The sequence below is a fragment of the Alternaria ventricosa genome (genome assembly GCF_023758065.1).
Source record: "Alternaria ventricosa strain BMP 2768 chromosome Unknown scaffold_13, whole genome shotgun sequence".
Lineage (NCBI taxonomy): Eukaryota > Fungi > Ascomycota > Dothideomycetes > Pleosporales > Pleosporaceae > Alternaria > Alternaria ventricosa.
Window position 1 is genome coordinate 255,210 of NW_026055693.1, and position 27,044 is coordinate 282,253.

Sequence of the window (27,044 nt, forward strand, 5' to 3'; positions counted from 1 at the left end):
GCCTCTGCGCAATCCCATGAGTAGTTCCGTCCAAAGGTGGTATTATATATGAACACAGCGCAACCCCGGTACGGCAGGTCGTCGCGATCGAGTTCAAGAGACGGAGGGGTGCCGAGATAGAAGTCTTTCTCCGTGGTTTGATCCTTGATGGGAACGTCTGTGTCGAGATGGGCGGCGAGTGTCCACGTCAAACTGTTGCTGTCATCGAGGATGGCGGTGGAGAAGGATCTGAACCCGATCCTCTCATAGGTTCTGTTGGTGACATTGCATTCTGCTTTAATGGCATTGCTTCCATCAAGGGGAGCCTCAGGGCAGTGTACGTCGGCACACGAACCGACGGAACTGTTGAGGGCGTATTGTGCGGACGCGGAAGCCACGAACGAGGTAAGTAAAAACGAGGTTGGGAGCAACATCTTGAAGCCTTTTGACTTGGGTAAGCTCCACGATGGTATAACAGACAAGTAGGAGGTGTAGACTTGTACGGGCTTTTGAAATCTTGGAGGGCGCATACAAGCTATGGTCTAGCACTTTATATGTCTTGAGCGTCCCACACCGCTGAGCTTCACTGTGCCACCTCCACATCAGGCCCTCTGTCACGGAAAGCTTCTTTACTGCGAGGCTGGGTAGTCACAAGGTATATGTGAGTTGTTGTACATGAGGCACAATATACGTGACATGCGCCAAGTGCCGTCCTTGCCGTATAACCACCTGGGCATACTGCGTTGTTCAGGCAGCCAATTTCCATGTGTGATGTGATGGGATTTGACATCTCTGAAGTAAGGCGTCCCATACTCAGTACTTTATTATTGCTCCGACCGCAGCTGTACCGAAAAGATGCCGTGGTCATTTGGAACCCGGCAGACACGACCGGCGAGGCTGACTTGCGTTGATAATTGGGATGATGCTGGGAAATAGTCAGATGATCAAGCGGTGAAGCGTTTGCGAAGCATAGTCAAAGGGAACTTCTCCATCGAAAAATAGGGTCTTGAGGAACATTGGGGTCGCTTCCGATAGTGTACGAATCGGTTGTCTAAAGCGGTTGATGCCCTCATACAGCCTTGCATCTGAGGGCGACATGGCCCCGAGTCATGCTGCCGTCGTAGCAAGCTTTTCTCTATCATCTGGTACGTATACCAGGAACTTCGAACCCCGATCTTGATGGAGTTGTAGAGCCTGTTCAGTTGCTATCTCTTTGCAGGCTGCCGGGGCTGACGCGATCGGGGTGAATGGATTGGCTGTCATGTGGCAGGCAGCTGAAGGTGTTTCTCCACCTTAAAGACAGGCGTTAAATACATTTCAACGTTTAGTTTATAAACTCGTATACTTCTCGCGTTACCGGGTGCAGCATCAGAGTGCGTAGGATCAGGTAGGCGTCCAAGCGGATGCCAATGTATAACAGTAGGTAGATCATGACGTTGGCCATTCATTAGATGATTGCCGTAGTTGAGCATGGACGACGGATTCATATCAAGAAAGCAATGTCAGATATCGCCTGTAGTTGCACGAGGCATGATTTGGGGCGTGAACAAGATGGAAGACACGCTTGGTGCTTGGTGGGGATGGCAGATCTTAGCGCGAACAGCTGATCGCGGTCGCGCGAGAAGAACGCGTCAGACTGATCTTCCACTTCTAGCACACCCCATGCAGCATACCTTTCTATTCAATCCACCAAATGTTGTAATACAATTGAATCGTCTGATTTCTCGTCCATGTGGTCGCTTCGAAAGCTCACAACGTGTGTGTGGACCCACTCTCGACTATGGAGTTGCAAGCAGTGACATCACGACTGCAGGAGCGACTGCAGTATGCGTCTAGAGCCACCTAGAGGAGCTTTGATGGCGACTTCGTTTCTCTCAACAACTTGGTATGCTCCTACCTTCTCAATTCCTCCGCTCATCGCACTCTGCTCTTCGGCACATCAGTACTCGTCCATTGCTGACAAGTTCACTCAAGTATTCTCCATTCATCGCTACCCCGCTATCCACCATGTCGGCGAACTCTCTGAACATCAATTCGACTCTGAGTCTTCCGAACTCGCAGTACAAGATTCCACAAATCGGTTTCGGAGTCTACCTGTCTCCAAAAGACGTCTGCGTTGCCTCATGCAAGAAGGCCTTCGAGGCAGGATACCGTCATATTGACACAGCCCAGTACTACGCGAACGAAGAGCAAGTTGGTCAAGCGCTGAAGGAAAGCGGGCTTCCTCGGAAAGACGTGTACATCACGTCCAAGATCTTAAGCGCTGGAGAAGACGTCGAGTCTACATACAAGAAGGTCGCCGAGAGCGTTGAGAAGCTTGCCGGAAAGGATGGCTACGCAGACCTGTTCCTCATCCACAGCCCGAATGGAGGTAAGGAGGCGAGGAAGTTGATGTGGCTCGCGCTGAAGCAGGCGCAGGAGAAGGGCATCGTGCGCGACATTGGTGTCAGCAACTACGGCATCCAGCACATCGATGAGCTCGCCTCCATTGATAGCAAGGCCAGCCTACCTGCTGTCAACCAGATTGAGGTTTGTCACATTTCCCACCTGATCGCATAGCCAAACTAACAGAAACGAACAGCTCCACCCCTGGTGTCAACAGCGCGAGGTCGTCGAGTATTGCAAGTCCAAGAACATCGTCGTCGAAGCCTATTGCCCCATCGTCCGCAACGAGAAAGCCAATGACGAGACGCTTGCCAGCATCGCCAAGAAGCACAACAAGGAGCCAAACCAGGTTCTCATCCGATGGAGTCTGCAAAAGGGCTACGTTCCTCTTCCTAAGAGCGACACGCCATCTCGCATTGTTGGCAACGCCGACATATACGGTTTCGAACTTGACAAGGATGATATGGCTAAGCTGGACGGTCTAGATCAAGGAGCCAAGGGCGCTATTGTGCAGGCCGTAGCCAATGCCTAACTCGCATTTGTTGCCTCGCACATCATTGACAGGCATGCAGGTGAATAACCGGTCGAGGGACATGGCGAATGCTTCCGCAGCTGGAATCAGTGCTATGCGTACAATGTTGGAGGAAACCTACGTGGACCGGGTGCCCACGTACTTCACGCCTGGCCCTTGGTTCAGTGTACAATTTGCAGATTGGATCAGCCGACGAGCATAGCTTCTCGCTCATGGTTGGTTTACTTGGATCCTGTGTCGTGTAGCTAGCTCACGTACCCACATATGGCCTGAATGCAGATTCCGTCAACCAAAATTAATTATATGCTCACACGTGTAGGATACCCCTCAAAGGGCTAGACTTGAAGGGTAAATACAGTTGTAGCTATGTTACGTGAAGACGTAGCTGTGGATGCTGTGGAAAGCAGTTGTATCTTCCTGATGGCAGGGCGTGATCGTGTTCCATGTTGTCGTTAATACGACGCTGCGGAGATGTCCAGACTATGGAACGATAAAGGTAGTCGCCAACCAAAGCCAAGCTGGATCGTTCCGTTCACGCATTCGCGTTCCATGGTTTCAAAACCTGGAATACCCCACCATCTGGTTCAGAAACCCCGCCACCCCACCTCATGCGACCGAAAAGTTTTGCACCCTCACTCCTTCTTCCATACGCAATCGCGCCTGCTGGTTTGCCCTCGGACGCACTTACTTTATAGATTATGCCAATCTCAAACTTCCATCGGTTTTGTAGTGTACGTTGTTCAACATCCACTTCTCGCTTGCCCCCGCTAATTACCATATAGGTAGCGGTTATCACTCCGGATTCTGATCTCAAAATCAGTGTCTTCCGGCAACCCCGGTTCGATTCCGGGCAAGACCTTTCTTTTTGTTTTGACTATGTCCTTTTGCTGGTGAAGGGTCTCGAATGCTTGATAGATGGCCTGGGGGTGTTTCAGAGAGTTGTGGTGGTGGTGGGATTTTTTTAGACGTCTCATTAGCTTCCGGTGTATGGGAGTCGTAATATGAAAAAGTACGCGCCGATGTTTCATGCTTGCTCAACCTGTGCGCTGTCTTTCTTTACACTCTGAGCTAGGTAACGACATGCCTGGTCGTACACGATGATAGGTACAGTTAAGCTCATCTTCTATTCTTGCAATCTTACAGATGTGTGCAGACACTATGCTGCGTCTATTAATACTAACCAGCAGTAAACATACAGGAAGAAAGAGAATACAAATCGCAAGGCTGCGCAATACTATATAGCATGCCGCCTGGTATCACAAAGGAGCACCGCGAAAAGAGGAACATGTAGCGCCATCGCTAAAAGAACAGGACAAAAGAGAAAGCTGCCGTAGAGCGTCTATCAGCAGAAGAACTTGTAAACCTTCTTCCACCTTGGCCACTTCCTCTTCTCCTCGCGCTCCTCTTCTATCAGTGCCTGGATGTTGAGCTCGCGGATGCCAGTGACGAGATCCATGTTGTGCGAACGCACGACCGAGGTGCGGAACCAGAACTTGTAGGGAAAGTAAAAGGCAAGGGTGACTGGTAGCGCTAGGTAGACGCTGAAGAAACGCTGGAGACGTTGTGATGTTGTAAGCTTGTCCATGTCGATTGGAGCAACGGACACGTAGAATTGTGCAATGAGAACGAGGATGTTGAGAATGAGGCCAACGTAGGATCCAATGAGGCCAGGTTGAGAGCGGAAGGCGAGCTCATCCAAGCTGTGTCCTTGCACCTTCCATCCTTGACGGAAGCGGATATGTGCTAGGCAGATGGACAACCAAGTGAAGACCGCTGAAAGAGCAGACAGCGCAAGCAGCCAATTGAAGGCGGCGTCCTGTAGCCTACGGTCCGCGCCGGCAAGGAAAGCGAGGAGACCAAGGGAGGAAGCAAAAGCAATGGAGACGAGAGGGCGACCCTGGCGGTCAATGTATGCGAAGATCCTGGGAGCTTGGTGTTGCTCAGCGAGTGCAGCGAGCGTGCGCGAGGAACCGTAGATGGAGGAGTTGCCAACTGAGAGAACCGCAATCATGATGACGGCGTTGAAAACAGAGGGCAGGCCTTGGATTCCGGCGTTTTGGATAGCGATGACGAAGGGCGAGGCGACAGCATCGGCAGAGTTCTTGTCTTGAAGCAGACGCGGATCGTTGTAAGGAACCAGCAATCCGACGATAGTCAGGGAGACGATGTAGAAAAGCGAGATACGCCAAAAGACCTGCTTGACAGCGGTAGGTAGGGACTTGCGTGGATTGGCTGTCTCCGCTGCGGCAAGACCGACGAGCTCAGTTCCAGAAAAGGCAAACGCGGCGTTGACAAAGACGCTGCAGAGACCCTTGAAGCCGTTGTTGAATGGACCTGGATCGCGCCAATACATGCCGCCGATGTAGCCCCCATCTGGGCCTCCGCCTATGTTGATGATGATGCCGAGGATAATGAAACCAATAACTGCTGTGATCTTGATAATAGCAAAGACGAACTCGGCTTCACCATACCCTTTGATACCGAAAAGATTGATGACGACGATCAGGACCAGGAAGACGGCCACCCAGGCGTTGTTGTTGACCTTGTCACCGTTCCAGTATTCTATTGTAAAGGTCGCAGCGACGATTTCCAGTGGTAGTACGACAAGCCATTGGAGAGCATAATTCCAACCCATGGCAAAGCCCCATGCGGGATCCAGGAAGCGCGTCGAGTATGCCGAGAAGGAACCAGCGACAGGAAAGAGTACTGCCATCTCGCCCAATGCGTGGACGGTGGTGTACAACATGATACCTACAAGGCAGTAGCAAATGACGAGCGATGCTGGACCACCATTTGCTAGCGCTTGCCCTGAGCCGACGAATAGGCCGGTACCTGGTAAAGTCAGTTTGTGGATCGTCGCTTGGTTGACGCATGCCAAACCATACCTATGGAACCTCCAATTGCTATCATTTGCAGATGGCGACCTTTTAGTCTCCGCGCGAGTGGTGAGTTTGCCGTGTTCGCCGCCGCGGCTTCTGGATCGAAAACGTTCCCGTCGGCTCCCATGCTTCCCTTTGGCGTCATAGTCATGGCGAAATTCGGGTCCCGCTTGAAGCTCTCGATGACCCTCCTCCCCAGACCGTCCTGGTACCGTGATGATTCGCCATAGTAGTCGGACCCTTGCGAGGCTCTTCCAAAACTCTTCTCGGTGCCGTACATGTCGTCGTCTATCGTCATGGTGGATAAGCGCAACGGCGCGGTGACAAGCGACGATAAAGAGTGTAGAGTGCAGCGGTCCTGCACGTCGGTCGGAGTCGCTGCAGTGCAGCCGTTGGAGGAATCTGCTTTTTCTTGTGCGATGGGCGCAGGGGCGGGATATGAGTGCGGTGCTGACGACCAGACTGGCAGGGCTTAGGCCTATTCTTGAGGCGCGAGCGCATCCACGGAACTGAGGCGCCCAGGGTCAGTGTCCTTTCCAGAGTGCCGGGTTGGGACTATCGACTAGGATGTGCAGTAGCCGGGGTGCAGCTAGATTCGGCTTAGGTGTGGGAGATGTTATCGCAGCGTGGCGCATCTATGGAATCAATAGACGCAGAGCTTGTCCAAGGGCAGAGCTGTGCAATAGTGATGTGATTGTTAGTGAAATGCCGACTAGCAGTTACCTTTGCGGTTTGCAAGGAGCCTGTAAGGAGCATGGTGAGGGGGGACCGGCGTCCTCATGGACCGGAGAAATGTTGCACATTCGCTCCTTCTTCGCTGAGTTCGCTCCTTCCGCCTCCATCCTTGGCCGCGGCAGACACCGATGACTCCAAACGTCCCAAAAACCCGCAAAGCTGCAGGCGGTAATGTCACTCTCGGTCACTTGACTCTATTCTACAGTTCTCCAGATTTGCGTCTCGCGTGTCGGACTCAGTAACGTCTTTAGGCGCTGGCTGCCGGCGCTATCAAACGACGGCGACCTCACGGTGTCGAGTCCTAGTGGCGCTTGCGTGCCTTCCCCAAGTCCAACGCTGCACGGGCCGCCCTTATCTCCAAGCCACCAGCACACTTGCGGCATGTGCGCGCAAGACATGCCACTCACCCCACGTTACGGTCAAACGTCTCCAACCACCCTTCCAATAATCGCTATCGTAGCTTTTAGATGCTCCTTACTGAGTTGCCTCACGCCTCGGGCTTTTGAGATCGTGACTACAACTGGCGCGACCTTGGACTCGACCTCTCACAACACCCGTTGACCCGTCCCGCTGCCGCAGCATTGGCGCATGGCCGACGTGCTGCTTTAGGCCTTCCAAGGTTGCCCCTTCATGCTCTATCATGAGCTCGCCTATGGCCTGGAACATTCACGAAACTAATGTCCCGGCAAGTTCTAGCTTCTACCGTTCTGACGGTCAGAACGGCGACGCGATGGCTCGACATGGATGTTTGGCCACCCTGCGTCTAACACATCAGCCCGGCACATAGCTTCCTGTCGCTATTATGTGTACCCATTACACGCAGCCGTGTTGATACTTGCTCGATGGATGCGTCGGTAAAGACGGGTAAATCATATCACGTCTTCCCGATCCATATCGCTTGACGACCCTCCATCAACGCATCCTGCCACATGCAGGGGCTACCAAGCATCCTCATGCTTCTCAATTTAACTTCATCTTCATCCGATGCAGGTACAGATGTCGCCTATTCATCGCTTGGTGCTCGGCCATCGGTATCTTGAGAGAACTGGGTATTGTACCAACACCGCGCCGCAATCTCCTTTGAATTGTGTGCAGTATGCCTGTCGACTAGCTCGGCTTGCAGCGAACGTACACGAGCAGTACGCCCCGCATCCTCTCGTCATGTAAGAACACACGCTGGCCCATTGCGAATCAATATACATGTGTGCTACCTGGATCCTTGCACCATTTCCCGTATCAGTCAAGTAACTCTGCCCATTCGCCTGCATAGTCGAGCATCTCACCTCATCGACGATTAGCCGTCCCTTCTTTCACCGGCAGGCTCTTCGCAAACCTCACATGTGCAATCTTATTTGCCAAGAATTCCTGGCCAGGACGCAGTGTCGTTACGGCTGCCGTTTATTACTGGCGGGGTCAGAAAACGCCCAAACCCACATGGTGAGCCACCACCAGCACCTATCACATTGTCGCAACACCTAGAGTCTCTATCAAGTGTTGCATGTTTCACCGACTCTGCCTCAGTTGAAGGTCGAAGGTTTCTCGCTATCGCTACACACGCATGTAAGCCCTGATCGCGGTTTCGCAGGCAAAATCGCGGCAGGATTGGCTTCGCTTGAGATTCCTCCAGTCTTCTACGGTGCAGCGATGGCGCTCGCCGTTTATGCACTGATGCACAGACTGATCTTCCCGGCTGACCTTGCATCTTCCGAGGAAGCAGCTCACCAAGGTGGTGTATCAGCCACCCCATTCTCCCTGACATCTTTTGGGAGTATTGCTTGATTGAAGGCATACCGCATTCGTTCCCAGGACACGATAGCAACGCAATCCCTTACCTCTCCCTCAACCTGGACACCCCTCTCGGATGTCCGTACTAAGATAATGCACCAAATTCGGACTTGCTCCCTTATGGTCCTTGCGGCGTTTGACGTAACACAGCGTTGCCGCATCGTTACCTCCCCCTGCACCACCTCCCACATCTCGGCTGTTGGACTTGTGCCTCGTGCGCATCACATGGCAAACCTCACGCATTGGGCGCAATGTCACTGAGAATAGTACGCATGACTGTCTCAGTAGACTAGAATCAACGGGGAAGCTCTCACAGACAAGAGCATGTCACTGAGTAGGTCCACTAGACGATTCTAGCGCTTCCGACATGATAGTCGCGTTGTTACCAACACAAGTTTCAGCCGCAACACCGTTACTTTTCCGCACCAAAGATCACCACCGGAGCTTTGTCAAGGCCAGATTTCGTACAAGGTCACACCAACCGTCCCGATTCAACCTCGCCTCCGACGCCGCATGTCCACCACACCGCCTCTTCGACGCCGATGTGCAACGCAAAGGCTTATGTTGAGCGCAAGTATATCCCTACTGATTCAGCTGTTGTACCTGGATACGTATATGCATACACGTGTCTTTGTGCAATGTTGTTCTGCGTCATCGATTCTCGTTGCTTCGGGTGCTTTGAGGGCGTATCGTGGGGGATATATCGACATCATGACGCTGGACTGAGTGATGTATTCGCTGATCGCGACCAGGGACCGGGTTAGTCGGGAATGCTTGTGTTCCTAAGATTGCGTCTACGCTGATCGATATGCAGTACTAACGTTGAACCGTTGACTTCGTATCCTGACGATATTGCCGTTCTCTTTGAGTCCACACCGCTGGAGGAAAGTCGGCTCGCAAGACAAAGGACGCCGACTGCCTGATGTGGCAATCGTTCATAAACTTCGAGATGAGCAGAATATCATCTAGGGGCTTAATAAACCCCAAACGTGTAGTGGAAATACAGGCGCAAGTGACAGACACCATGAGGTGCAAATGATGCATAGTGTATACGTGCCGATAAGATTAGAATGAACGAAAGGAAAACGCATGTGTATGTAGGTATCCGATGAAATGGACAAACGCCGCGAATGTATGCCGTTAAAGCGCGAGAGCATGAAGATGAAGGCAAGAAGCGAAAGGAAGTGAACAAGTACCACGCAGCAAGAAGGACAACGACCACAGTCCAAAAACGGCCATAACAAGCGGCCAACCCCCACATTCTCACCAAAATAACCTCAAACCTCCTCTTCAATCTCGCGCCGATTTTCCAAATCATCAAGCCTTCTCTTTGAACTTCTCTTTTGGCGGGGTCAATGGCCCAGGCGCTTCCTCCTCAATGAACTCGCCCTCACCCAACTTCCCGCCAAACGTATCCACCTCTTCAACCTCCTCGTCTTCTTCCTCATCTTCCTCTGTGATGCCTAAAATCTCTCCACTCCTGCGACCCTGTACACTCGTTCCCCGACTCCCCATACCACCTTCTCCACTTCTACTCCTCCAGCCGCCACTGCCATTTGTCGAGCTGCCATTCAGACCTCCGGTATTAACATTAAGCATGGGGCCTTTGAAAGGGCTCTTCCTCCTCTTTGCAAAGACAAGTCCCGGGGACTGCGGGGGAATGCTGTTCCCGTTTCCGAAAGCGGCGCTGGATTCGTTGAGACCGGGTGGGAAGCCAGAACGTACAAGGCGGATGTTGGAAGGAAAGCTTGAGGAGGTGGGAGTGGCGGGGAGAACCTTGATGCTGTTGTGGGGGGATTTGGAGGGTTTGTGTGAGTGGCCGCTTGTGGAAACGGCGGGAGAAGCGAGAGAGGCGGAGGATGTGGATGAGGCTTTCGAGTGCGAGTGGTGGTGGTGTGGCATGCTGCGGATTGAGGATACAGATGACGAAGTGGACTTTCGACCGCGGAGACCACCAGACGAGCGACGGTATGAGGATCGTGGTGTTAGTGGTGCAGGCGATGCTGACAGCCTTCTCATGGAGCCTGAGCCGTGTGTCGAGCCTCGGGGCCGCGGGCCAGGCATTTGTGGTGTGGGCGGAGACCTGGGGTTCGTGTGTACGGACGACCGGTTCGCCGTACTCTGTCTTCGTGTTGAATCCGAAGACTTGCTTGGAGGTATCTTTGGCGACTGTCCACTGCTGGCTTTCGAACCCGGTGATCGCGCTCGTTTCGACGTCTCTTTTATCCAATTTCGAAGTGTCAAAAGGTGATTGATGAAGGGCTGTTTCCGGCGTCGCTTAGGCACGAAGCCGTTGGGAGAAAGAAGATCTGGATTAGTAGATACGACCTGTAGCATGCTGCTGCGTGAACGCCGCCTGTCGAGATCCTTCGCTGGTGGTGGCGGACGTGAGGATGAATGGGATTTCCGACCCCGACGGGTATCGATTGGGGGGAGCGGCTTGTCGTCGACTGTGAGATTGGGTGAGGTGATCAGCTCTGGCAGCTTTGGCAGTTCGGGAGCACCTGTCTCAAGTTAGAAACGTTTCCTGACGTCCGCCGTGACACTTACCATGCAAGCTGCTTCGATTTGTGGTCCTGCCGCGACTCTTAGGCGTAGAGGGAGAGTGAATGCCTTCTTCGTCAGACTCTCTTATGGTAGGCGCAAGTTTGTCAAGTCGACTACTTGCAGCGCTCAGTCGCCGGAGGCTCTTAGCCTCTGCTTCCTTCTCTTTGCGCTTGCGCTCTCGCCTCTTTGCCTTGCGTTCCTCTTTTTCGAGCAGCAGTGCCCACCAACCAGCTAACGAGTCGCATCTTTGGGCTAGCACGTTCTCAATCACCATGTCAATGTCCACTCCGGCAGCGCGCATGCGTTGCAAGACCTCCTTCTCCAGCTCGGTCGAGAAAGGCGCCGGCTGTTGGAGCTTCAAGATCTCCTGCTGGCGGGGCGCATGTTCCGATAACCAAGGGTTCTGTAGTATGTCCGCCAGTGTAGGTCGCAAAATCGGCCGTTTGGAAAGTAGCGACTGACATAACTCCTTCGCTTGCTGCGGAAAGTGCTCCGGATATTTGGGATCCTCCTTCAGTATCTTGTTCTTCGTGACCATTTCGTCGTCGTCGTCAAAAGGCAGCTCGCCCACTAGAAGCGCGTATAGAATGATGCCCAAACTCCAAACGTCCACCTTTTCGCCTGCGTACTTCTCGCCCTTGAGCATCTCCGGCGCGCTGTAGCAGATTGTTCCGCACCATGTCTGCAGGTAGTTGGACTTGCCCTCGTACTCGCGCGTGAAACCAAAGTCGACCAACTTGACGTCTCCGTGCTTGTCCAGCAGTATGTTCTCGAGCTTGAGGTCGCGATGGACGCACGATTTGTTGTGGACGTAGGTGACGGCGCCGACGAGCTGGGTGAAGATGCGCTGGACTCTGGCGGGCTCGAGGGCGCCCTTGGCCAGCAGGTAGTTGTAGAGTTCATCGCCCTGGCAGTACTCGAGTACCAGCCAGACTAGGTTCTCGGTGACTATGACCTCGTACAGGCGGGCTATGTGTGGGTGCGTGAATTGGCGGTGGTGATGGATCTCGCGCGCGAGGTTGGCGTCGTCCTTCTTCGCGCTCTTGAGCACGACCTGCTTGCGATCAGCGTGGTTCCTCGCAACCGTCCTGCCGGTGGTACCTTTGAGCCATTGCTGAGTTTGTGCGACGCCAAGTAAACCTTGCCAAAACTGCCCTTGCCTATAAGTTTCCCCAGTGTATAGTTGCCGACCGTCTTGAGATCAGTCGCGGCGAACTCACTGGCCCTGCGTCAGCAAATTGGACCCGGTGAAACACGCAGCCGGCGCGCAAAAGCAAAGAAGAACTTACTCGAGCAACTGTTTGTACGAATTCGCGAGCTGCTATAATTTGCGTCTCAGCATGCGTGTTGCAAACATGCGCCTGGGGGAATTGCTTGTTGCGGCGCACGAGCGTCGTTGGACGGCAGCGGGACGGGGCCTACCTTCTTCCTCTGGGCCTGAATCTCAGCCTGGGCTCTGAGATTTGACTGCATGGAATGATGCGCCGCTGCTCCGTGGTGTCGCCTGCGCAACCAGCGTCATCTATGGGTTGCAGGAGTTCGGACTGGCGAGCGAGCGCCGCGGAAGAGAGAGACGGCTCCGTATATGCCCTGGTGGCAGCGAAAGTGGAGAAGGCCGCAAACGCCAGGGGCCTAGGGCGTTCGAGATGTGCGAGGATAATAATACTAGCTTTGCGCCGACCGCGAGTGCGAAGAAGTGTATATTAATTGTGAATACTCCCAGGCGGACGGGGACTGGGCGTGCCGTCAGATCTCTCCTGAGCTTGCGGTGCTGCCATGGATTCGGGGAGCGCGATCCTGGTCGCAGATCTTCCACATGCCGCTGCTCTGGGAAGGCGCAGGCACCACCACCACAATGCGACGCGACGTGGTTTGGACATCCTTCTCGTTTCGAGTGTACAAGTCAATAACGTTTGTCCAATGTGTTCTTCGACCGAGAGCCGGATGCATGTATGCGCTTCTTCCGACGTCGTGTTACACGGCAACTCAGGGACCGAGATGCGATGGACGGTTGTCAAGACACAAAAAATCTACTGTTATTATCTACAGTTTACTGCTCGGCCCTCCAATGTACGTCTGGCCGAGCTTCAGCATGTCGATCGCCTCTTGCACCATCTCGTCGACAATCTCCTTTGCGGGTTTGATATCGCCGATAACCCCCGCAACCTGGCCCATCAGGAACGGGATATCCACATCCTTCCCATCGTCCATGTCCTTCGCCAGCGGCACAACTCCCGCCTCCGTGAGCTTCTTGATCTCGTCCTCGCGCTCGTGCCACTCTTTGATGTAGTCGTTGTACCTGACGCGCAACGGTCGGCCACTGACAACCAGTGTCCGGCCTGTGTCTGTGAAGTCGGCTGTGACTACGTTCTCCTTGTGCATTTGCGAGCAGCCAGCCTCAGTTGATGCGACGAAGCGTGTGCCGACCCATACGCCCTGTGCGCCTTGCATCAAGCTGCTTGCCAGACTGCGGCCGTTGTAGATGCCTCCCGCCGCCACCACGATGGCTGGCTGGCCGGTAAGAGGGCTCTTGTATTTGCGCGCGACGTCCACGACGGAGGGTATCAGGATGCTGTTCGCGATATCGCCGGTATGTCCTCCGCCTTCTCCACCCTGGGCACATACGATATCCACACCTGCATCTAGTGCCTTTTTCGCATGTTTGGGGTGTCCGACCATGTTCATGATCAAGATGCCTGCTTCGTGAAGCCTCTTGATCGTCCGCTCGGGCGGTACACCAACAGCACTAACAAACAGCTTTGCGCCATTCTTGATTGTGACTTCGATGAGGTCGTCGAGCTGTCCATGGGTGTAGTCGTGGTTCGTCTTGCGTGCGCTGCCGCCGACTTGTGGGAGTGCGAGATCGACACCGAAGGGCAGGCTCTTGTCTCGGAGGTTTGACTTGAGGTCGTCGATGATCGATTGGAGCTGTTCCGGTGTGTATCCGAGGCCGCCAATTACACCTAGGCCACCAGCGTTTGACACGGCAGCTGCGAGGGGGCCACCAGAGGTGCGCGCCATGCCGGCGAGGATAATCGGATACTGGATGCCCAGCAGCTTCGAAAGCGGCGTCTGCAGTGCCGGTGGTGACATGACGGCGTAGGCTGTGGTGGCGGGTGGTTGATGAATGAAGTAGATAGAAAAGGTCACGTCGGATAAAGCGAATACCGGTCTGGGGAGCGTGCTTCTGGCAGCAATGGAGCTATGTGTGACCGCATGGTGAGTATGGGAATGTGCATGCTAAATAGCGGCCGTGCCTACTGGCATCCTCGCATCCTCGACTGCCAGGGGTTTTGCGGGGAAAACGTGGGTGCATGAGCCGAGGCATCTTAGCTCGAGTCGACACATCGTTGCCATTGCCGAGATTCGCCCGTCGCAGACGGAATAAACATGCATATTTGGTAGTCACAATGGTGATAGGATGGGAAATGTTTTGCTGGAGAGCACGATGATATGAATGTTGGAGATGATAATCCAAACTATCGATGTCGTTATCAATAATCGACCTCTCGCACTGTACTCACGTATGCCAATTGCGGAGCACAAAGACGGCTTCAATCAACCCCCAAATCCGGCTCTTCTGGCTCCTCCGACTCTACCGCATCGTTCGACGGAAGACGAGCAGTCTTGTCAGCCATTGCTTCCATTTCCGCATCGAACAGCGCATCCACATCATCCCAGTTCATCTGCTTCATGATCTCGTCGAATGCTTGGTCAGTCATACCGAAGTCCGCAAAAGACGGTAAGTCCGCATCATCCCAGCTCCACTGCTTCACGATATCTCCGAGCGATTTCGAAGGCGTTGGCTGAGATGGCGGAGGCGGGACATCATTTGCAAATTGAGAAGACGTAGATGGGCCGAAGAGTGAGTCTCTATGATATTGCTATTAGCGTTTGACTCCATTCATTTGCCCATTAGCTTGTGCATGCCCGTTGACTTTTCCCTGCGCAGGTGTTGGTTGCGGCGGAGGTGGAGGGACAGGCCCGAATGGTCGATGCACAAGCGCCGGTTCAACACCGTCTTCTTCAGTGTCGTCGTCGTACTCTGCACTATCTTCGTCCTCGTATTCGTACTCGCTCTCCGTGACTTCTTCATCCTCCTCCTCATGCTCCTCGTGATCTAGCTCATGCATCGGAACCTGGCCTCGACCTTGTGCCTGCATTCCACGACACAGTGTTTCCAGGCGAGCGATCTTCTTCCGCTGGTCCTCAGCTTCCTTGGTCCGCCGAGCAAGCTCCTCTTGCATCTTCTGGCGCTCTTCCACCATCTCGCCAATATTACGGTTCGTGATGTCCTTGTGACGTTGCAGCGTCTGGTTCTCCTTTTCAAGACGCTTGGTTTTCTTTGACATCTCCTCCATCTCCTTGCGGAACGTGAGGAAGAGATCGTTCGAGTTGTTAAGCGTTTCCTCGACCTGCATCTGGTCAGTATTAACCATGATGATACAGACCAACGAGGGGTTAACGGGTTGCATACCTGTTTGAACTTCTCCACGTATATGTTGAGCTGCGTGCGTAGTTCCGTCTCGGTCTGAGAAAAGGTCGACACTTGACGGGTCAACTGGTGCGACTTGGAGGATTCGGCTTCTTGTTGTTTGCGCTGTTGCTCTAGTCGGGCGGCGTGATACTGTATTTCGAGCTCTTTGAGTCGCAGCATCGAGTGGTATTGTAATTCGCGCAACTCGTACTGGTCAATGAAAGACTTGAACTTTTGACGAAATCTGCTTCGTTAGTTCATGCTCCCGAATTTGGTTGTGCCACACATACAATTCGTCCAGTTCTTGCTCGGCTTGATTCTGTGGTTCAGGCCCGTTCGCAGCTGCTATGCAATCGTCCACGTCATTCACCAGGTGTTCGAGACGCTCGTGTAGTTCTTGCCTGGCGGTGGATTCGCTAGATTCGAGCTTGTGGAGTTCGTCCTTGAGTTTCTTGTTTTCCTTTGCAAAGTCACGCGACAATTTGTCCAATTTGTCCTTCATCGTCGTAACCTTGTTCAGCTCCGACCTTTGCGCGTCCTTCTCCTTCTGCAGTTGGTCCCCGCGCTTCTTCGCCTTTTGGTGTTCGCGTTCTGTGCGCTTCATATCGGAGAGGAGTTCGGTATATCGTTTCTGCACGACTTCGAGCCGAGACAGCGGGCCGTCCATGTTGGAGAGAAGCGAGGAGAGCTCGCGGTTTGCTTTCTTAACTTCGCGTTCTGTCCATGCCATACGTCAGCCAGCGATTCATTTGATAGGGCCCCAGTCTCGTGCTGTGCAGACATGGGCTGCGCCACCCAGAGTCTCCCCTCCCCCACAGCTCCGTCGCAAGAAGTAGACGCACCGATTTCGAGTTCCTGCTCCTTGTCCCCTGCCTGGTCCAGTTCGAGCTGAGCGATCTTGGCCTGGATCTGCTTCTGCTGCTCCGAGGGGTCGGTCGCCTTCTTGCCTTTGCCCTTCTTAGCGGGCGCAGGCGCAGGCGCAGGGTTGTGCTGTGCGGGTGCCATGTTTGCAGGAGAGGCAGATGCACTGCGGCTGGCGTCGTGGTGAGGTCGGGACTGGGCAGACGTCGGCTGGCGCTGTTGGGCGACGGTTGCCATGAAGTCGTGACTCTTCCGTGTAGCGCCTCAGCTTGTGGATCCCCCGTGTTGCCTCCGACGGTTCCTCCGCCTATGCACTCAGTCTCACGTGTCCCCAATGCAGGTCTCTAGGCAGTCCAGTGGCGCATCCGACTTGCAGCAGCCGCCTGTCTACAATGCGCGTGGTGAGGATACACGTCTTCCGCCGGCGTCTCGGGACTGCTTCGGGTGAAAACAGGTGTGGAGCGCAGTGCAGGGGGCGTCAACGGGCGTGGTGTAGCAATATGTACAGTGTCGGGTCATGCAGTCGTCGGGGTCGGGTTGGACAATGTCTCGTGGCGGGTGTTGAAGAGGAAGGAGGGGACGACGTCGGTGGTCTGGTCGATCGCGAAAGGCACAAGACACCTGGGAGTCTCCACAACGCCCACGAGCTTCAATATCGGACCTGACAGATGAGATCACTGGCAGGCTAGCCAATCCGACATGTCTCCAGCCGTATAACGCATCAACAGCCTGTCCAGGCGCACTCTTTCGTCTTAGTAATTTTGCGGGCTAATCTCTTTTGGTATGGGGTCCCTCGGCCAATCGGCGCGACAGGCGTCATCGATGGGGTGCCTCTGACATTTCTGAGGCTGCGCGGCACTCTGCCATCCACCCTCTATTCCAAACATGCTGCGTTCCGTTGGTCGGCAGGTCCAAAGCCTTCGAAATGCCACGATAACCCCGCACCGACTGTCAACCTTGTCTCGACGTGGATATGCCGCTATTACCGATGTCTCCAACTTCCCCAATGTCGGCGAGCAGCTGCATGGTTTCACCCTCAAGCGCGTCAAGCAGGTGCCGGAGCTCGAGTTGACCGCTTTACATCTCCAGCACGACAAGACTGGCGCCGAATATCTGCACATTGCCCGCGAGGATGCGAACAATGTCTTTTCGATCGGCTTCAAGACCAATCCACCAGATGCCACCGGAGTGCCACACATCCTCGAGCACACCACACTGTGTGGTAGTGAGAAGTATGTCACCTTGCTATTGGAATCAACCTATCTCTGACAGTCCAGGTACCCCATCCGCGACCCCTTCTTCAAGATGCTCCCCCGCTCTCTGTCCAACTTCATGAACGCCTGGACCTTTCCCGACCACACTGGCTACCCGTTCGCCACGACAAACGCGCAAGATTTCAAAAACCTCATGTCCGTATACCTCGATGCGACGCTACACCCGTTACTAAAGGAGAATGACTTTACCCAAGAGGGGTGGCGATTGGGTCCTGAGAACCCGCTGGCAAAAGAGTCGGAGGACCCCAACGCGAAGCGCATCGTTTTCAAGGGCGTGGTATACAATGAAATGAAGGGCCAGATGTCGGATGCAAGCTACTTGTTCTACACCAAATTCCAAGACCACCTATACCCAGCCATCAACAACTCCGGTGGCGACCCACAGAAGATTACCGACCTGACTTGGGAACAGCTACGGAAATTCCACGCCGACCACTATCATCCAAGCAATGCCAAGATTCTCACATACGGAGACATGCCTTTGGTGGAGCATCTGAAGGAGGTGGACAGTCGCTTGAACGGTTTTGACAAGATAGCCGTGGATCAGGAAGTGAAGGCTCCAATAACTCTGGACGGTCCCAAGGAAGTCACGGTTGCGGGACCCCTCGACCCACTGGTACCTCAGGACAGGCAGTACAAGACTTCGGTTACATGGTTGATGGGCGACACTGCGGACGCCGTAGAGAACTTTGCGCTGGGAGTACTGAGCAGTCTGCTTATGAGCGGCTACGGCTCGCCTCTCTACCGCAATCTTGTAGAATCTGGACTTGGTGCTGATTTCAGTGCGAATACTGGCTATGACAGCGCTGGACGACGAGGTGTCTTGTCCATTGGGCTGGACGCCGTCAAAGCGGATGATGTGAACAAGGTCCGCGAGACCATTGCAGAGACCTTGCTCGAGGTGCGCAAAAACGGCTTCGACAAGATCAAGGTCGATGGTATCCTACATCAGCTGGAGCTCTCGCTCAAGCACAAGACTGCCAACTTTGGGATGGGCATCCTCCAAAGACTAAAGCCTGGCTGGTTCAACGGTATCGACCCAATGGAGGCCCTCGCGTGGCAAGAAACGGTCAACGCTTTCCAGAAGAAGTACGCTGAAGGCAACTATTTGGAGAGCCTGATTGAAAAGTACCTACTCACCGACAAAACCCTGACCTTCACCATGCAGCCATCCGAGACGTTCAGCCAGGAACTCGTGGACGAAGAAAGCCAACGATTAGCGGCAAAGATTGCAGAGACGACGAAGCAGTTCTCAAGCGAACAGGAGGCGCAAAAGTACCTGGAAGAGCGAGAGCTTCAGTTACTGGAAGTTCAAGAGAAAGCCAGAAACGAAGATTTGAGCTGTCTGCCCACTGTTCACGTAAAAGATATTCCTCGAGAAAAGGAGAGGAAGCCACTGCGACATACTGAGCTGGACGGCGTGAAGGTCCAGTGGCGAGAGGCACCCACCAACGGCCTGACGTACTTCCGTGCTGTGCACAGATTACAGGATCTCCCAGACGAGTTACGAGAGATGATCCCGCTGTTCACCAGCGCCATCATGCGCCTTGGTACCAAAGACAAGACGATGGAACAACTTGAGGAACTGATCAAGCTGAAAACTGGAGGCATCTCCGTAGGCTACCACTCTTCACAGTCACCCTTGTCGCTCGACGCGTACGAAGAAGGTACGGCATTTTCCGGCTACGCTTTCGACCGTAACATACCCGACATGTACGAACTCCTACGGACTATCATACAAGAGACGGACTTTGATGGGCCTGAAGCGGGCAAGAAGATCCGAGAGCTCCTGCAGAGTGCGGCAAGTGGTGCCATCAACTCGATCGCAGAGTCTGGTCATTCTTATGCTATGAAGTTCGCTGAAGCTGGAATCAGTCCTGTGAGCCGATTAGCAGAAGAAACTGGGGGTCTCACCCAAGTCAAGGTTATGACTGCTCTCGCATCGCAAGAGTCGCTAGACGATGTCATCAAGAAACTCAAAGCTATCCAGTCTTTCACTATCGCGAACAGCAGCCAGCTCCGCGTAGCAATCAACTGCGGTAGCGAGAGCTCAACGCCAAACCAGGAGGCACTACATCGCTTCTTGAACACATTACCCAAGGACGTCTCTGTGCCCTCGACGTCGCAGCAAAAGCAGTACCCTCGCAACGCCAAGTCCTTCTTCCCTTTGCCATACCAAGTCTACTACTCCGCCCGCGCTGTTCCGACAGTGGCCTACGCAGACGCCTCCAGCGCACCTCTTGAGATCCTCGCGAAGCTCCTTACCTTCAAGCAACTTCACCCAGAGATTCGCGAGAAAGGTGGCGCATACGGCGGTGGTGCCTACGCACGTAGCATCGGCGGTCTCTTTGGCATGTACTCATACCGCGATCCCAATCCGCAGAACAGTATGAAGATCATGGCCGAAGCAGGGCAATGGGCGCGCGACCGCGCATGGACACCTCAGGATCTTGAAGAAGCCAAGCTGAGTGCATTCCAAGGATACGATGCGCCGCAAAGTGTCAGTCGCGAGGGAATGAGGCTGTTCCTGTCTGGCGTCACAGATGATATGCTGCAGACGCGTCGCGAACGCCTCCTCGACGTCACAGCTGAGCAGGTACAAGCCGTCGCCGACCAGTTCCTCGTCAAGGGCGCCGATAGCAGTGTAGCTATCTTGGGCGAGCGGAAAGACTGGGTCAAAGAGAACGATGGCTGGCAGTTCAGGGACCTGGGTATGTCGGAGACTGCCAAGGCTGCTGAGGAAGCTGAAGGCATTGCACAAAAGGAGGACGACGTGCCGGCTATCGCGAGCTGAGAATGTTGATTGACGGTTTTATGATTGTATAAGTAAATGTATGATATGAGGTATGAGACGCTAGCATCATCGGCGTTGGTAAGTTGAATGCATAGCGTGGTGTCATCGCTCCTTCCTCCTTTGCCATCTCATCTCACTTCTGGCTGCTGTCTATCTTATCGTCGCCGGTCATACCTTCTGCCGCTCCGTGCGTCGGCCAAAGCATCTCTCTACGCGTTACTCTCAGTCCCTTTCACCAGCGCAACGAACAGAACCCAGACGGACCATGCATTCTCTCCCGTTGCTGGTTCGCTCTGTCCCTTCAAATATGAGGGATTATGCGCCAGAATAATCTTTGTGCCATCTACCCAGTCTGCTCTTTGGCCGTAAAACGTCGACGAGTGGAGCTCGGGAAGGGGCATTGAGCACCTGCTTTCAGACCTACCTGTATCGAGCGAGACTCTTCTCCTGGTAGACTAAATGTGGGGGTACATCAAAGTGGCTTTAACTGTCGCAGAGGGAAACACTCGTTGTGTTTGGGTATCTAATTATGTACAATTTACATCCGTCTCTTCACCCAAGTTCATAACTCTAGCTGCTCCCCATCCTGCATCTGCTGCTCCTTCTCCCTCACCTCTGTCGCCTTGAGAATAAGGCGACGGTAGTCTAGAACAGCCTGTTCCAGCTCCTTCCTCTTCAACGCCTCGTGATCTGAATGCGCGACGAAGATGGAGCCGGGACCGTACAGGTACCTCTTGTGGTCACCAGAGAGGTGTGGCACATCCGTTCCGTAATTGACAGTCAATGTCTCGAAGCCTTCGATATCACAGTTTATGTTCACCACACCGTAGGCCTCGCCACCCCATTGTACGTCCAGATCGCCACCTTCCTTCTGCGCAAAGGCTTTGACGTCCTTGAGCGCGTCGAGGATTTGTCCGCGAATGACATCGGGGGTGCCGGCTGCGATGCGCGTCGCGATGTTCGCGGTTGCGGTTTCGGCGACGACGTTGGCTGCGACTCCGCCTTGGATGCGCCCGAAGTTCATGGTCGTGTTGCCGTATTTCGTGCTCCATGGGAGGTGCTCTCGTAGCTTCAAGAGCTCGCCCAGTGCTTGTACCATGATGTCGTTTGCGCTGACGCCCAACCATGGGTATCCTGAATGTGCCGCTTTGCCTGTTGCTTTGACTTCGAAGCCTAGCATGCCCTTGTGTCCACAGACTAGTTTCGCCTCGGTGGGTTCGCCGAAGATCACGATTTCGTGGGAGGATGGGCGTTTGTCCCAGTTGCTGAACGCGCGCATGCCGTCGCCGCCTGTTTCTTCGCCGACGACGAAGAGCAGGGATATGTCGTCTTGTAGGTGCTCTCGTATTCCCTGTGCGGCGATGATCATGGGCGCGACGCTGCCTTTCGCATCCACACTACCTCTGCCGCCGATTACGTCGGTCGTCTCATTGTAGTAGTACGGCCAGTAGGGGGGTACGGCATCGATATGCGAGGATAGCAGTATAGTTGTTTCGCGCTTGCTGCCGTAGGCCAAGAGGTTGTATCGGTCTTTGGATGCTTCTTGCTTCTCGACGGTCCAATCATGCGCGCGGAGGTATTCGGTAAGCCAATCGCCGACGTTTTTCTCATTCCCGGATATAGACTCAATCTCGACGAGTTTACGATGGAGGTATAGCAGGTCTTTCGATGTGGAGGAGCCGAGGGTGGGCGCCTCAAGAGCTGTTTGAGGTACTTTCAGGGCGGCAAGGGCGCCGATGGCCAGAGGGAGAATCGACAGGGTTTGAAGTATCATGTTGAGCTTTAAAGGGCAGCTCTTGCCTCAACTGCGGAATGTGTTGGGTTAAGGAGGAATGGCCAGCTCGGTGCTTGGGAGCTCAAGCTTCTACAAGTTCCGAGTTTCGCTACCCGCCTATGACGATCGCCGACCTCACCTTTTCGGTAGACGCACTACGCCTTCTCTCCACCACCAACTCCTCTTCGAGAAGTACTGACTTCGCGCACTGCGGTAGACTCTTGCCTGTTGCTTCATTGACTGCGCCCAGCTGGTCTCCAGAAATTAGTGTGAACATGGGTGACCAGCTCTTGTGTGCAGCGTTTCGTTCGAGAGCCATGACTGCCTTGCCGATGACAGGAAACGGCAACAGGAGCTCTCCCACCAACAATCAATGAGCATAGGCAACTAAGAGGACTGTGGTATTGAAGAGATGGTAAGTATCGTACGTCGAAGTTGTTGCACATCTCTGTAGCCCTGCTCCAAACCGCGCGTACGCACCTTTTCGCGAAGATCATCGATTGTCTCATACCAGCAGATATCGGCTTCCATTCTGAGTCACCTTTGGTTCACATGCCTGAGGCTAACGTGCTGCAGATTCTGCCTTACCGCAGGCGTCCTGCATTCGTCGGCCCAGATTTTGATGATGTCCTATCCAATAACCGCGCGGCTGGCTGAGAAAGCCTGAAACCGAGCCTACCCACAGAGCTACGCACTGCGAAGCGCTGGCAAGATCTACATTGTTGGGATTATGGGATGTCTCGTGTGCATCTCGGCGCGCTTCGTGGCTGAAATCTTGGGTATAACAGTACTCGCCAGCGTCGTCGCCTTCGTCCGTTGCTTAGGAGTTTGTTTCTTCGACACAATATTCTCTGTGACACTTATCAGGCTGAGCCAACATATGATTCAACTCCTTGTGCTTTAGACGTTCACTGTCGACTGAGCTACACCGGTGTCTTATTAAAGACCGTCGCTCTCTTCACGACGCAACCCACGATTTTGCCACAAGATTGGACATCATCCCAGATCATTGTCCCAATCACGAGGCTCGATGTCTCCAAGGCACAAATCGTCTGCGCGCAACACGCGAAGTTCCAGCATCGCGACGCGGAAGAGCTACAGACGGAATGGACCTTCACAGCATGGGAAATATTGGTATCCGATATTCTTCGAGCGTCGCTTCTCTGGCGACGACCCGCTCGTAGAACAATGCCGCAGAATCTTCGTCGGCGAAGTTGAAGGCAATGAGAACAGCCGGAACGACAATCCGCAAGGCGGCGGGCATAGTGACGAGATCTACGGCGAAGAGGAGAAGACGACTGAGGATAACATAATTACAGATGACGCAATGACAACCGCAGGTGTCACCATCAGCAACACCAATACAGCTACCAGTTTGCAGCGATATCGAGGAAAAGAGATCAAGCTCTTGTTTGACAAACAGCTTAGCCACATGTTCCTCAGTGACTGGGACGGATCGATCACTTCATGGGAGGCAAAAGTCGTGAGGAACTTCTTCTCATGTGAAGACAACAACAACGCATTCGCCAAAGCTGACGACGCGGCATGGGCTTGGTTGGACGATCGCGAATACTGCACTGGTAACAAAAGGAACCACGTAAGCAGAATGGGCGCCATCGATCTATGTGCTGCCTTGAGACAAGAAGTAATTCCCACCATCGCTCTGAACGTAACTCACTGACAAGTACAGCGTTTTGATGTGCATGATGTTCCCGATGTCGATCGACGGTTGATGTGAGTCAACGCACAGTCCATCCACGTAAACTTCGCTTTACAAACAGCTTATCTCTTGATAGCTATGTCTCGAAGCTTACCCCGAGTTTCGTTCGAGCTCTTGCCGTCTCCGCCTGGGGTCATCAAATTACCCCTTTACGTGATGCAATTTGCAGACACATTGCAATGGAAACGTCAATTCGAGCGCAACCTTCGGTATGTGTTAGCTGTCGATCCTTGAGCATTCACAAAGAGCTACCCTCACACGTGGAACAGATGCATGGCCGACCAACGTTTTGTCTAGAATTTCACTTAGCCTATCTTGTACTACGCGAAGTCGATCCATCTCCAAATGAAAACGCTGAAGCAGCTGAGCACAAGCCGTCGAACACGTCATTGGTCGACCTGACGTGGCTTGATTTACAGTCGTCTTCCGACTCAGTCTCTACGGCGCACGTTATCGAAGAAGCCAATGTTAGCGTTGTGGTATGTGGGTGGAGTAACACTCAATGGACTGGATATGCTTTCGCCAATACCCGTGTCGAGGCGGAGGAAGAAGAAGATACCGATTCTGAGGAAGAGACCGAAGATATGCCTCAACAAGACTTTCTGGCAGCTGAAGACGGCCTGGACTATGTCCTCAACGCAAACAATCCAGAGTGGGATGCGCGCAAATATTGGTTGAGAGTTCTCTCAGTTCGCTGCCAACTGGTGTGGAAAGAGTGGCAGTATCTAGTCCGTACAGTGGAAGATGCCATCGACGCATGGGTAAGTTCTGTGCCAAGCCTCAAGACTACTCAGCTTATTGTATTGCCAGAAATCTGGCGATTTTTGCCTTGACAGTTTGAGTGGGTCCAGCATAGATCCAAGAGCCATACGAAAGTCGTTGGACCAAACGATTCAGGCGATGCAACTTCTGCGCACTCTTCGAGATTCTCTATCGATGACACTTCGCGCATACAGAAGGTTTGACGAGCCCGGCGGTGATAAGTGCTACTTCTCCGATTTGACCGGGCCAAGTGTTATTGCTCTTCGCAATGATATCAAGGAACATTTCCAGAAGCTTGGAGACCTCTACCTGAGATTGGGATCTCTCAGTGCTTCTTGTAGACATGTTTCGGATCATGTGAGTTGACTTACGACTCGAACTACAGCGGCTAACGATGACGAAGCTTGGCCGTATACTGGATCTTGAGGCTAACCGATTGACCTTCGAGAGCATTCAACTGAGCAGAGAAACCAACAAGCTGAATGTGGAGAGCCACAAGTTGACAATTAAGAGCAATGAGCTGAACATGGAGAGCCACAGATTGAACAAAGAGAGCAACCAGCTCAATCTGGAGAGCAACCTGCTTAACAAAGACAGCAACCGGATCAATATGGACAATCACGATCTGAGTGAGCGGACGCACAAATTGAACCAACGAACAAGTGTCCTTAGCGACAAGATGCGCGAAATTAACGAATTGAGCATGAAAGCAGCGCTGGCGAACCAAGCTGCTGCTGCGAAGACGAGCAATAGCACACGTGTGAACGTCGAGGTAAGTCTCCAAGTCCAGCCCACACATCGATTCTTTAACACATCTTCAGCTGCTTCTATTCACAACGCCATTACAGATGGTCCTCCAGTACTTCGGCTCCGAGAAGGACATATTTGCGTTCAGTCGAAATCCAAAGTCTTTCGTGTTGGTATCAATCGTGCTGATGCTTGTACTTCGGCTCTTCGCTATGCTGTTTGAGCATGCGCATTCTCTTCTCAGAATAGTCTCATGGAAGAAGTCGAATTGTCGAAGCGAAGAACCTCGACCTTCGTCTCCAGAGGAGCAAGGTAAGAGCCTTCCGTTATTGGACTGCACCCAAAACTAACTTCCGAAGACCGCATGGAGTTGGAGGTTATGCAGCCGGTCTGACCCGTTGGAGGGGTCCCCAATAGGGTCCATCCACGTGTATTAGCTCTTCAAAATTGGTTTTAGTCTGTTATTACATCACCACATGGTACCTTGTCACCCAGGGAATACTTCTTCCAGAGACTAGAGCCGGTGATCCTTCAAAGTCAATATTTGAGGGGCACGGGCTGAACCCCCAATGCTCCGATGTTCCCGCTTACCTACCTTGCAGGGGCTTGTTCCCGCAACCCTATTAAGTTTAAACCGCAGTTTCAATGCAAAGCACGAACACGGCAGAATACGCCAGACTCGCCGCGATTCGTCGGCTAACCGAAGGTGTTGTGAGAAACCGCTCAGACCTTGACAGAGGCGTTACTTGGCGAGCTGGCACGCCACTCATCCAAACACCTGGTATCGGAACCCCACACGTCGTCATCCTCCCTCAGTCTTTATCTCTTTTCTTCTATCGACTACGCCTGAATTTTGCAGTATCTGTGCCAGGATTTGGCATTGAACTGGCCATCGAAACTCTGGACGAGACTCACTCTAACAATGGACTTTCCCTGCTCACGAAAGATAGCACATCAATACTCATCCCAATCCTTGAAAAACAAATTCCGGATAATCCAACCGGGTAAGACCCTAGACATTTACTCAGCCGAACGAAATGACATTATGAGAGACTCAAGGACACGCAGATATCGCAGCATACATGTGCTAAGGCTGTGCTCGCAGTCACCACACTATCCAAGGGTCGTACAACTAATTTCCTTGTAAGACCGCTTTCAGAGTGTTGATCGAGCCTAATGCGCAACTGGCGAATGCATATATGGCAAGCTTTGACCGCTCGCTAGGCGTTCTGCATTCACAACATTTTTGAAAATTTACTTCTACTCTCGTCCCGAACCGAATCCAAAAGCTCAAGTTGCTCAATGCAGAGTCAATGGAGAGTCATGATAGGCATGGAAGTCACCAGTAAGAGATCACTCTGAATCGTTATTCTTATTGTTATCTTATTTACTGTAGCTCCTGCGTACCACCCAGACAGAAGCTCGTGAGTTACAAAACGGGGAACAAAATGCGCGAGCTCATACTTTCAGGCGAAAAAGCGCCAGGTCTTCATCTGGCAATGTGTAAATGAACCCTACTCTTGAGCTTCGAGAACATATAGTTAACTGATACAGTGCTACTGCGCTACTTCAAATATTCCCATATCTAGCGCAGGCTGCCCAGGATGCGGCTATGGCAGATGTGCATACTGCACTACGACCCGAGTACAGGTGCGGGCGATGCAACCGTTACAGGGCGACATCAGCAATACCCTTGAGGATCGATCTGAGACGGAAGCATACCATGTTCCAGAGACACAAGCACAATATCCGCATCATGGAGAGCCTCGGCTCTCGCGTCATGCTCTTGCAGA

The 27,044-nt window shown here is 53.1% G+C and overlaps 8 protein-coding genes across 8 annotated transcripts; 3 read left to right on the forward strand and 5 right to left on the reverse strand.

The window, feature by feature from the left end:
* Positions 1-1,986: 1,986 nt before the first annotated feature.
* J4E93_007301 (uncharacterized protein) lies at positions 1,987-2,896 on the forward strand (the record flags this gene model as incomplete). Its single annotated transcript, XM_049345211.1, has 2 exons — positions 1,987-2,508; positions 2,561-2,896. The coding sequence occupies 2 exons, from the start codon at positions 1,987-1,989 to the stop codon at positions 2,894-2,896; spliced, it is 858 nt and encodes a 285-aa protein (XP_049197441.1).
* Positions 2,897-4,238: 1,342 nt separating this feature from the next.
* On the reverse strand, positions 4,239-6,073 carry J4E93_007302 (uncharacterized protein; the record flags this gene model as incomplete). Its single annotated transcript, XM_049345212.1, has 2 exons — positions 4,239-5,728; positions 5,782-6,073. The coding sequence occupies 2 exons, from the start codon at positions 6,071-6,073 to the stop codon at positions 4,239-4,241; spliced, it is 1,782 nt and encodes a 593-aa protein (XP_049197442.1).
* Positions 6,074-9,612: 3,539 nt separating this feature from the next.
* J4E93_007303 (uncharacterized protein) lies at positions 9,613-12,315 on the reverse strand (the record flags this gene model as incomplete). The annotated part of the gene is made up of 5 exons (XM_049345213.1): positions 9,613-10,799; positions 10,846-11,896; positions 11,944-12,061; positions 12,132-12,163; positions 12,265-12,315. The coding sequence occupies 5 exons, from the start codon at positions 12,313-12,315 to the stop codon at positions 9,613-9,615; spliced, it is 2,439 nt and encodes an 812-aa protein (XP_049197443.1).
* Positions 12,316-12,885: 570 nt separating this feature from the next.
* On the reverse strand, positions 12,886-13,935 carry J4E93_007304 (uncharacterized protein; the record flags this gene model as incomplete). The annotated part of the gene is made up of 1 exon (XM_049345214.1): positions 12,886-13,935. One exon carries the CDS (start codon positions 13,933-13,935, stop codon positions 12,886-12,888), a length of 1,050 nt encoding a protein of 349 aa, XP_049197444.1.
* Positions 13,936-14,729: 794 nt separating this feature from the next.
* Positions 14,730-16,324, reverse strand: J4E93_007305 (uncharacterized protein; the record flags this gene model as incomplete). The annotated part of the gene is made up of 4 exons (XM_049345215.1): positions 14,730-15,257; positions 15,320-15,563; positions 15,610-16,036; positions 16,162-16,324. The coding sequence occupies 4 exons, from the start codon at positions 16,322-16,324 to the stop codon at positions 14,730-14,732; spliced, it is 1,362 nt and encodes a 453-aa protein (XP_049197445.1).
* Positions 16,325-17,065: 741 nt separating this feature from the next.
* On the forward strand, positions 17,066-20,248 carry CYM1 (Mitochondrial presequence protease; the record flags this gene model as incomplete). Its single annotated transcript, XM_049345216.1, has 2 exons — positions 17,066-17,412; positions 17,458-20,248. 2 exons carry the CDS (start codon positions 17,066-17,068, stop codon positions 20,246-20,248), a joined length of 3,138 nt encoding a protein of 1,045 aa, XP_049197446.1.
* Positions 20,249-20,810: 562 nt separating this feature from the next.
* On the reverse strand, positions 20,811-22,022 carry J4E93_007307 (uncharacterized protein; the record flags this gene model as incomplete). Its single annotated transcript, XM_049345217.1, has 1 exon — positions 20,811-22,022. One exon carries the CDS (start codon positions 22,020-22,022, stop codon positions 20,811-20,813), a length of 1,212 nt encoding a protein of 403 aa, XP_049197447.1.
* Positions 22,023-23,052: 1,030 nt separating this feature from the next.
* Positions 23,053-25,567, forward strand: J4E93_007308 (uncharacterized protein; the record flags this gene model as incomplete). The annotated part of the gene is made up of 6 exons (XM_049345218.1): positions 23,053-23,667; positions 23,713-23,756; positions 23,912-23,951; positions 24,162-24,503; positions 24,908-25,276; positions 25,496-25,567. 6 exons carry the CDS (start codon positions 23,053-23,055, stop codon positions 25,565-25,567), a joined length of 1,482 nt encoding a protein of 493 aa, XP_049197448.1.
* Positions 25,568-27,044: the final 1,477 nt, after the last annotated feature.